Source organism: Microtus ochrogaster, linkage group LG2, assembly GCF_000317375.1.
Source record: "Microtus ochrogaster isolate Prairie Vole_2 linkage group LG2, MicOch1.0, whole genome shotgun sequence".
NCBI classification, from domain to species: Eukaryota; Metazoa; Chordata; class Mammalia; order Rodentia; family Cricetidae; genus Microtus; species Microtus ochrogaster.
The window spans coordinates 39,054,113-39,064,071 of NC_022028.1; the positions used below are offsets into that span (position 1 = coordinate 39,054,113).

General features: G+C 48.7%; 1 protein-coding gene across 2 annotated transcripts in view; it reads right to left on the reverse strand.

Moving 5' to 3' along the window:
• Positions 1–2,202, reverse strand: part of Nrbf2 (nuclear receptor binding factor 2) — an 18,159-nt gene extending 15,957 nt beyond the window's left edge. For both annotated transcript variants that reach the window (XM_013351138.2, XM_005360140.2), the window contains exon 1: positions 2,035–2,202. In XM_013351138.2, the coding sequence (XP_013206592.1) occupies positions 2,035–2,116 (82 nt within the window). In that variant the 5' untranslated portion in view covers positions 2,117–2,202. The remainder of the gene's footprint in view (positions 1–2,034) is intronic.
• Between the last annotated feature and the right edge of the window lie 7,757 nt (positions 2,203–9,959).

Sequence of the window (9,959 nt, forward strand, 5' to 3'; positions counted from 1 at the left end):
AAAACAAAACAAAAAAACAACAAAAAAAGAAGATACCATGGTGTATTCACAAATGCCCTATCCCCTCAAAAGAGAGTATCTTCAAAAAACTTTTAAGTCTAGGGCTCAGGGGATAGATACTCGCTACCAACCTGGTTACATGAGTTCACTTTCCAAGCCCATATGGAGAACTGACACTCAGGAGTTATCCTGATTTCACATATGTGAAACACACACATACACAAACCCGAGTCTTCTACAGCTCTGACTGAGGCTTACCACTGCTACTTTGTCATACGTTTCTTTCAAGTTGACATCCAGCTGTTATTGAGTAAAGAACTAGGCTGGAAGTCAGCAATCTTCAAAATCTCAAAAGGCTCAAAAATTCAAGCTGCCACATTTCTGAAGCTTGTCACATAAATGTTAAGACCAGAGAAAATGAAACTGTATGAGCCTCCTAATGTACCTATTTAAAAACTTAGCAGGGCATGGAAGCACAGGCATTTAGAGTAATAATGGAAGCCCAACATTTAGAAAGCAGAAGCAGGATGACCCAGTGCCTAAGACCAGCCTAGGCGACAGAGTGACAGCGAAGCTGGCATGGCTCAAACAAGCAGGAGATAAACCTAAGTTCGCCATCGTTTACCTAATTCTTCCCAGACTGAGCACCTGGTGCTCCACCTACCACTGAAAGCCAGGTTCAGTCTTCTCACAAGCACAACACACCAGTGGAGCTGGAGTCATGCTACACCCTGGTGCCAAATAAAGCCACCTGGAACAGAACCAGTGATGGTTCTGCAAGGACACTTGAACTTTGAAGCACTTTGTAAACAGCTGGCTACCACTCCTAATATTCCTGTGGACTTTCGGGATTGAGCCATCCACACTTCATTGCAAACTATACTGACCTCGCCAGTTCTCTTAAAAACCAGAGAGGGGCAAGGTATTCCCCTGGCTTTCAAAACCTCACCGGTGTGGTCATCCTTTAGTGTAAACAACTGAGGAATAGAGGCAAGGCCTAACTTAGTAACCCTGGGATAGGATTCTCGGAGCTGCTAACCTGGCTCCAGCGAGGTGACCACTCTCGGGCGTTCAAGCTCAACCACTCCAAATAAAGCTCGTTAAAGGAAATGTCAAGGGCTTATGGGCTCATTAGACCAGCTGCTAAATCCTCGAACGTTCTAGCTATAAAGCACGCTTCTCCGTGCCCTTTATCTGTTTACTCCTTTAATCCTCACAAGGAACCTGAAAAAGAAAATGAGGTAAATTTTTTTTTTTTTTTTGCCCCAGGTCCCGAAGCTATTAGGTGACTAAGCCAGAGTTCAAATCCGAGAAGATTTTTGGCTCCAGAAATCTATACTCTCAAACCACAGGTTCTGGCTTCTCTGCCCAGCATGGCCAAGGCTCTTCCAAGTCAGCAGGGCTGGGTTCCAAAGGCAGAACTCAATCCTCCCCGGTCCTGTTCCCAATCCCACCACATCACAAACCACCTACAGACTCGGGACTTCAAAGTCCCAGTCCGCAACGCTGAGAAATCAAACGTCTGTAGCGAATGAAGCACAAAAACACCTTGTGACCACTCTGGGAAAAATACGAACTCCAAAAACCAAAAAACTCTGTGGCTGAGTCCCCCACTCCCCCTTTTTGACTAAAACAGACCGGGTTCCCTGTGCTAACGTTTCTGGTACTCTCGACAGGACTAAAGCAATGGGACTGGGATGCGGGGAGGGGGCTGCGGTTCGTGCCCAACTGTCTCCAAGGAGCCTCCGTTGGCGCAGCTGTGAGGGCAGCCTGGGGATGGGGGGTGTGAGAGGTGCGGCCCGGACACCCCGACTTTGCCCGCGGCCTGCAGGCGGCTACGTGGCGCTGGGACGCGGTCCCAGCAGGGCAGAAGCGACGGGCCCCGAGGGAGCGGCCTGGGTACCGGGGGTCGAGGTTCCCCTCCGCTCGCAGTTTCCACGGTCAATCCGGGTTGTCCCTCAGCCCGCGTTCCCCTTCATCCTTGACCGTCCCCCCCGTAGCCGCGCGTTTGCCCTCAGCCCCGCCACTACTCACAAGGTTGAGGGGTCCTTCCATCACTTCCATAGACCCCGGGGTGAGCGGCGGCCCGAGGCGAAACGGCGGTGCCCGGGCACATGGAGGGGAGGCGAGAGCAGGAGACGCGGCGGCTGGCGAACGGCTCCTCGCAACACCCGGAGCCGGCAGTGAGCGCCGAGAGCGACGGCCGCGCCACTTCCGCCTCCGACGCCGCGCCGTGGGGCCGTCCTTGCGCCGTCGCGCAGGACGTCGTGACGTCATGCGCCGGCGGGGGCGGAGCCTGCGCGTGGGAGGGAGGGGCGGGGCTGAGGGCGGGGCTGAGGGCGGGGCATTCAGCTAACTGACACGGGCCCCCTCTCCTCGCGAGAGTCAGAGTTTAGGGTCAGAGTTTAGGTGCTTGACTTCTGGCACCGCGTCACTTGAGGAGCTGGGTCAGGGTAGTAGTTTGTGAGGCCTCTTTGCGCAGTTTATCTTTCTTGCTTCCTTCCGGCATCAGGCTTTCTCGGTCCTCTCTTCCGGCCTCCACCCCTCCTTTCCTGTTTCTTTTATAACTATTGACTTTTTGTTTTTCTCTGTAGCTTTGGAGCCTGTCCTGGAACCAGCTCTTGTAGCCCAAGTTGGCCTCGAACTCACAGAGATCCACCCTCCTCTGCCTCCCGAGTGCGTGCGCCACCACCGCCGGGCCCTACTGAACTTTTTCAGGAAGCGCTAAGATTACGTCATGCTCCGGGTCACTTTATAGGAGGTGTCAACGCTTTTACCTTTTGAGGAAGAAACTGTGTAGCCCTGACCTTGAACCTGTATCAGTCCTACAACCCTTGAACCTCAGCTTCCAGGGGCAGCCACACCTCTACTCCATTCTACTCCATCTTGGGGATTGACAGATAAATGACCACAGGTTTAGACTTAAAAATTTGCTCACAAACAGGTCAGGCGGTGGTGGCACACACTTTTAATCCCAGCACTTGGGAGGCAGTGGCAGGCGGATCTCTGTGCGTTCGAGGCCAGCCTGGCATTGGAGTTCAGGACAGGCTCCAAAGCTACAGAGAAACCCTGTCACAAAAACAAAAACCAAAACAACCAAAAAAAAAAAGTTGCTCACAAACTTTTAAAATCAGAAGGATTGCAAACAGCCAATTATAACTATTCTTCAGCAACTCTACAACTATGTACTAAGTCACTGTGCTAGAACCTTTCTGTTCCAGAATCCACTGGCAAGTAGATATGGGAAAGGGAGATACAGAAGAGCTGAGAGAGAACAGCCAAAATACTGTTGGATGAAGGAAACGGGGCTTATCTGGAGATTTTACAGGACCATAAGGAGAAAAGTCAAAGAAGTGTGTAAAAGTACTGTATGGAATAGCGAACAGACCTGCCTTCAAGCTCCTGACTCCTCTCTCAGTGATGGACTGAAACCTGGAACTGTAATCCAAATAAACCTTTCTCCCGGGTGTGGGCAAGCTGTTTTATCAGAGCAACAGAACAGAAGTATAACCGTGTCATAGAAAAGTCTTTCAGACTCTCAAGTTGATAAAACCAAAGAGCAAGCCAGGTGGTAGGGGTGCATACCTTTAATCCCAGCACTCAGGAGGCAGAGGAAGGCAGACCTCTGTGAGTTCAAGACCAGCCTGGTCTACAAGAGCTAGTTCCAGGACAGGCTCTAAAACTACAGCGAAACCCTGTCTCAAAAAACAACAGCAACAACCAAAAAGAAAAAAAAAGCAGAACTTGTTAAAAATAAATAATAGTCAAGAGTCGTGAATGTGTGCCCCTGCAACGTTCACTCCGCAGTGACTGGCTGCCCAGTGGACAGGGTCAGTAACTCTAAACCAAACCTCAGTAGCTGGACAAGGAAGGAGCATGTGGTCCATTCAAGTGCTTATGCTGGCAAGCACCTTTATCTACATCAGAGAGAGGGGAAAAAAAAGGTCCAAACCTTGGCCGTGAACATCCTGTCCACCAGTCCCATCGCAGGCTGTGAGAACATGCTGCGAGTGGCCAGAACCCTGTCCAGACTCAGCTACAGAGAGTGCCCATCATTCTCAGGCTACAGACGACGGTACTGCCATCCCTGGACTGTTCCAGCCGGGAGCATGCTGGACATATCTATCAATGAGTAAATCAAAACATCTCATTTGCTGTACTGGGCTAGAGATTTTTGAAAGAGCTGATCTTACAAAGCCTCCAGTACTTTCAGCTCCCTAGGGAAATACAGTCTAGGTGACAAAGTCCAACCCTGAGTGGTTCATTCCCCAGGGGCTTGTCACATTGGGAGGATTCCTGATGCTTTATAGAGTGTACCAAAGCCTCACTTTCTGAGATTCTTTAGATTGTAGCCACTCTAGTCTCACATACAATATTGCTTTTCTTCAGCGTCTACGTAGTGCAGTCTTACTGGACATAGCTCAAAGGAGACTGGCTCACTCATTGTGAGGGACTCTTAGCTATTAAGGAACTGTCCCCTTGTTTGAACTGGACTTTTTTTTTTGCTTGAGTCCTACACCTGAATTTTGTGTTACTCACTGTAATATGTACAGACACCCATGTGTGCAACCTGTTCGCTCCTGCTGACATGTACAGTATGCCTACCCTTGACTCGGCAATTCCTGTTCTAGGAATCCTCTGCAGAAATACTAACATGTTCATAGTCAAGATAGAGGAGGGTGTCAACTGGCCACAGAACTGTGCTCTTCTTACCTCTGAAAGTGTTCACACAACACTAGGCCTCTCTCTACAGAAGACCCGCAAAATGGGACCTTGAATTGATAACTCAGTCTACTGATAATCTCCTGCCCCAGGAGGAAGATGCTTCTGGTCTTGACTCCTATCTCCACCCACCCCCCTCCTCGACCCAGCGCTCAGTGGAAAAGATTGGCATATTGTCAGTATCAGACCCCTTCCATGAGCATAGTATATAAGGGGTCCAGTATACTTTACAAACAAGACTGTAGGCCAGGACATAGACTTGGATCTAGGACTTACAGATGTCGAGAGCAGTCAACACAGTCGTGAGGAGCCAACATATCCATGGAGGAACTACCAGTATGTCCTTAGTGATAGCAGAGTGACAGCTGGCATTGCCAACACCTTTCGGTAGGTCTTTGGACAGTACTTCCAGTGAGTTGGCCGAAACTTCCAGATGCCCCCAGAAGGCAGAATGAGACCACTTGTGAGCCATTGTGGAAACAACAAAATGCCCAGTAGGGAGCTCTCTTCGCTTAGCTCTGCAGAGCAAAAGCAACATAGTTAGGGAGTTTCCCAGGGCAATGCTAAAACCCAGATGGAAAGGTAGGAAGGAAGGGGAAGGTACACAGCCCAGAACTCTCGATTAAAGAGGACTCCTCTGATGTAGGAGGGTCTTCTATCTATCTGTTGCTTTCATTGGTTAATTAATAAAGAAAACTGCTTGGCCTGATAGGTCAGAGCATAGGTAGGCAGGGAAGACAGAACAGAATTGTGGGAGGAAGAAAGCAGAGACAGGCAGATGCCATGCTTCTCCTAACCAAGATGGACGGTGGTTAGACTTATGCCAGTAAGCCACAGTCAAGTGGTGATACACATTAATAGAAATGGGTTAATCAAGATGTGAGAGTTAGCCAGTAAGAGGCTAGAACTAATGGGCTAGGCAGTGTTTAAATGAATACAGTATCCGTGTTATTATTTCCAGGGCTAAGCTAGCCGTGCGGGAGCCGGGCGGAACGAAAAGCAGGCCTGCTCGCCTCTTCACTACACTCCTCCACCGTGCCTAAGTGAAGGTCACAGTGGAGAAATGAAGATGACAATCTGAAGATAACCTTCCTGCCCGTTGTTAGTCAGTCCTGAGATCATTACAAATGAAAGAAGGGGGCGGAAGAAGGCTGGTGTAGCTCAGGCGGCAATAGACCTAATGCCTCCATTGATAAAGTTCAAGCAGAGTCTCACCATAAAGGTTTTTAGGACATGCCACAGTGATGTGAAGAAGCTGCCCCACAACTGGTTTCATTTCTGAAAGTAAGACACAGCACATTGGGCTCTTTGTGAAGTAGCTACAAATGCATTCTTACTAGAAAGTGTGAGGACCTGCTAGATTTTAAAATAGAGAGAGAGGTTAACATTGTGATTAAGAGCCCGGCGGTGGTGGTGCATGCCTTTAATCCCAGCACTCGGGAGGCCGAGGCAGGAGGATCTCTGTGAGTTCGAGGCCAACCTGGTCTACAAGAGTGAGATCCAGGACAGGCTCCAAAGCTACAGAGAAACCCTAAACATTGTGACTGAGACCATGTGGAAGGGCAGCATCGGACCATCATGGAGACAACAGAGGGTGCCAGGGCCTGGAGATGGATAGATAGCACCATTATATAGCAGCAGGTAGAGCAAGTTTGCCCCAGGCATGGCGGTACACACTTGTGAATCCCACCACGAAGGAGGTAGAGGCATGAGGATCAAGTGTTTTAAGTTTTTTACCTTTGGCTTCGTAGTAAGTTAGAGGCCAGTCTGGGCTACACAAGATCCTTCCTTAAAAGAAGAGGAGGAAGCGGCAGCAGGACTTAAAAGAAGAAAATAAAGATTCTAGGTGGCAAACTTACCTCCACGGAAAGACAATGCTAGTCTACCCGATGCACAGACAATGATGATCTTCCCTGTACTCCACAGCTAGAAGGGCTTGTTCGCCTGCCCTGCTATTTCTTGATGTAAAACGTTCTGCCTGGTCCTCATCCCTAACTTCACCATGAACGAAAGGAAAGACTGTCTTTAGACTGAAATAGATTATAGTTCTAGTTGTTTTTTGAGACCACAGATGTGTCGACGTGTGTGCAGAGAACAGCCCCCATTTCTCTTCAGGCTTATTCAATGTAATTTCCCAAGGCTTTCCTTCTGTCTTCATTTCCTGACATGATGGCTTAACTGTGTAGTGTGCTTTGTTGGCTCCTAAGCACTCATTTATATGTGCACCCTTTCGATTCCCAACAGGCTCAAATTAGTGCCTGGCCTGATGTCATAAAATTAAACAGCCTAGTGAGGTCTCAAATCCAGGTCTGACTGGCTTTTGACCTGGTTCTCTTCCCACCAGCAGCGGCTGAATATCTGCCGGAATAACACGCAATGCTGGCAAGAGCCAGACTAGCCTGTTAGGGTAACCCAGTGCAATCGCTTAGGTTATTTTTGGTTTTTACAAGCTCGCAATCTTGAGTACTATGAGATTCAAGCTAAAAAGAGAGTTGCTATTGTTAGTGACTGTGTTCTCCTCTAGGGTATGTGCCAAGAACTATTTACAAACCAGACTGGGGCAGGACCCAGCTTGCAGAGGGTGGGAGGTAGGGGGTGCGGTGGGGGCAGTGCTAAAGCCAGCAGGCTGGAGCTCCTTGGACTCTGAGCCAAGTGGTCCAATTGCTCCAGCAAGAGCCTGGATGCACAAAGCCAAGTTAAACAGCAGCTCGGCATTGTGTTCCGAGAGTTCAACAGAGGGGAAGCCAAGGAAAGGAGGACTGCATACTTTTAGTCAATAAAGTGAAACCTGGGAAAGTCAGTCAAGGGTAGCTAGGTCTGGTTCCATCTGCTTGGCCCCGGCTTTCTCAGACAAGAGGCAAAAACAGTCCCTTGAAAACCACACACATCTTTGGACCTCACAGCTGGTGGCGCATCCCAGGGCTTCCTTGTTTCCACTTGTGTACAATTCACCTGTTGGCTTAGCACCATCACATGGGAAGCCCCTTTTAGAAGCACCTTCTTTTTCATATATTTTTAGCGCTGGATTTTTTTTCTTTGAGTCCGGCTGTCACTATGTTGCCTATGCTGACTTCAGAGCTCAAGCGATACTCCTGCCTCAGCCTCCTCAGTAACTGAGACCATCCATATGTACCACCATGCAGGCTGCCTTTCATTTCCATTTTGTTGACTGCTTTGTGGAACACCGAGGTACCCCAAACAAACCCTCCTCAAGATTGGAGAGATGGCTCAGTGTGTAAAGCGTCCACCACAAAAGATTGAGGTCCTGAGTTCAGATCCCCAGCATTCACACAAAATCTAAATGTAGTCGCCTGCACTCGTAACCCCAGTGCTGGGAGGGAGGAGGTCAACTGGAAGATCCCCAGAGCTCAACAGACAGCCAGTCCATCTCCTAAGAAAACAAACAAACCAACCAAAAACAAACAAACAAAAAAAGAACTAAAAACAACTGAGGAAGACATTTGATACCCACATTTAGCTCAGGCATGCACTTGTATATGCACTCACACGAACACATACATGCAACACACACACACATACACACCTCTGCAGCCATTTTACTTTTGTTCGTTCGGTTTCTTGATATGAAGTCTTACTAAGTAGCCCAGGATGCTCCAAACTTAGGACACTTTTATTCCTTCAACCTCCTGAACAGGAGGGACAGAGGACATGTATGGTCAGCCTCCTGAGCAGTGGGGATAGAGGACACGTGTGGTCAGCTCCTAAGCAGTAGGGATAGAGGACACGTGTGGTCAGCTTCCTGAACAGTAGGGTTAGAAGACACGTGTGGTCAGCCTCCTGAGCAGCAAAGATAGAGGACGTGTCTGGCTACCACCTTTATGAGTCCCACCCTCAACTTCCCAGCTCTACCTCTTACTCTGGTCTTTGGGTACAAAGATCTGGACTGTCTCAAGCCAATTGGCCATATGCTTGGCAGGCATGATGAGAATCATGAGATATTTATTGAAAGATGATAACCCTTAAAAGATGAGAAAATGTTTAGAAATGGAATGGTAAGGAAGTAAGGTTGTCTAGACTGAAGTCCCATAATTGTTCTGAAATTGTCCTGTTCTTTGTTTCCTTTCCCTTTCCTTCCCTTTCCGTGCCTTTTTTTTCCCTTTTCTTTCCTTGAAGCAGTGTCTTGTTATGTGGCCTCAAACTGTCAATCCTTCTGCCTCTGCCACCCAAGTGCTAAGATTGCAGTTTACCATTCTTCTAGGCTTTTTGTTGTTGTTGTTTAGACAGGATCTGAGTGGACCCACTCACCAACTTACTAGGTAACCAAGGATGATTTTGAACTTCTGATACTGCCTCCAGCTCCCAAGGGCGGTTTTTGTGATGCCAGTGATCAAACTTAGGGTTCCCTGCACGCTGCATGACAAACAAACACTCCCATCTGAACCACATCCCTAGCCGTGTCCTCAAGTTTTCTAAGTTTGTTTGCCCCCTGACTTCATTTAAAAAGTATTTTCCCATAGTCATCATGAGTTTTAAGTACACCGGTAATCAATTCAGTCCCTCTGTGTCCCAAACTCCTGGCTGGCATTCTATCTATACACCACTGGCACAGAGGGCAGCTGTTATTGAGTCCTGAGAATCCAGGCTTCAGGGACTGGGCGTCATAGCAATGAGTTGATTCTTGCAGGGGAGAGGGTTAGTCGTAGGGATGAAATTGGGAACTTTGAAAATGCTGTGCCAAGTAGTCTACCAGTGAGAGAAATCTTCAGCCCTGTTTTGTTTCTTTCAGACAGTTTATGTAGCCTGAAATGGCCTCTGTCTTAGTGTTCCATTGCTGTGAAGAGACACCATGACCGCGGCCACTTTCATAAAGGAAAGCACTGAACGGGGGGCTGGCTTACAGTGCAGAGGTTTGGTCTGTTGTCGTCATGGCGAGAAGCATGGTGGTGTGCAGACAGGCATGGTGCTGCGGGAGCTGGGAGCTCTACATCCAGATCTGAAGGCAGCAGGGTGGGAGTGAGACTAGGCCTGGCTCAAGCATCCGGAACCTCAAAGCCCACCCCCAGATACCCATTTCCTCCAACAAGGCCCCACCTCCCCATAGTGCCACTCCCTGTGAGCCTATGGAGACCATTTTCAGTCAAACCACCTCAGCCTTGAGCTAAAAAGCCTCCTACCTCAGCCTCTCGAGTGCTGGCCTTAGCGCGGCATGCACTTCCGATTGAATGTTCTAGTTGGTGGCCATCCATACCACACTGAGTATGTCTGACCTCATCTGA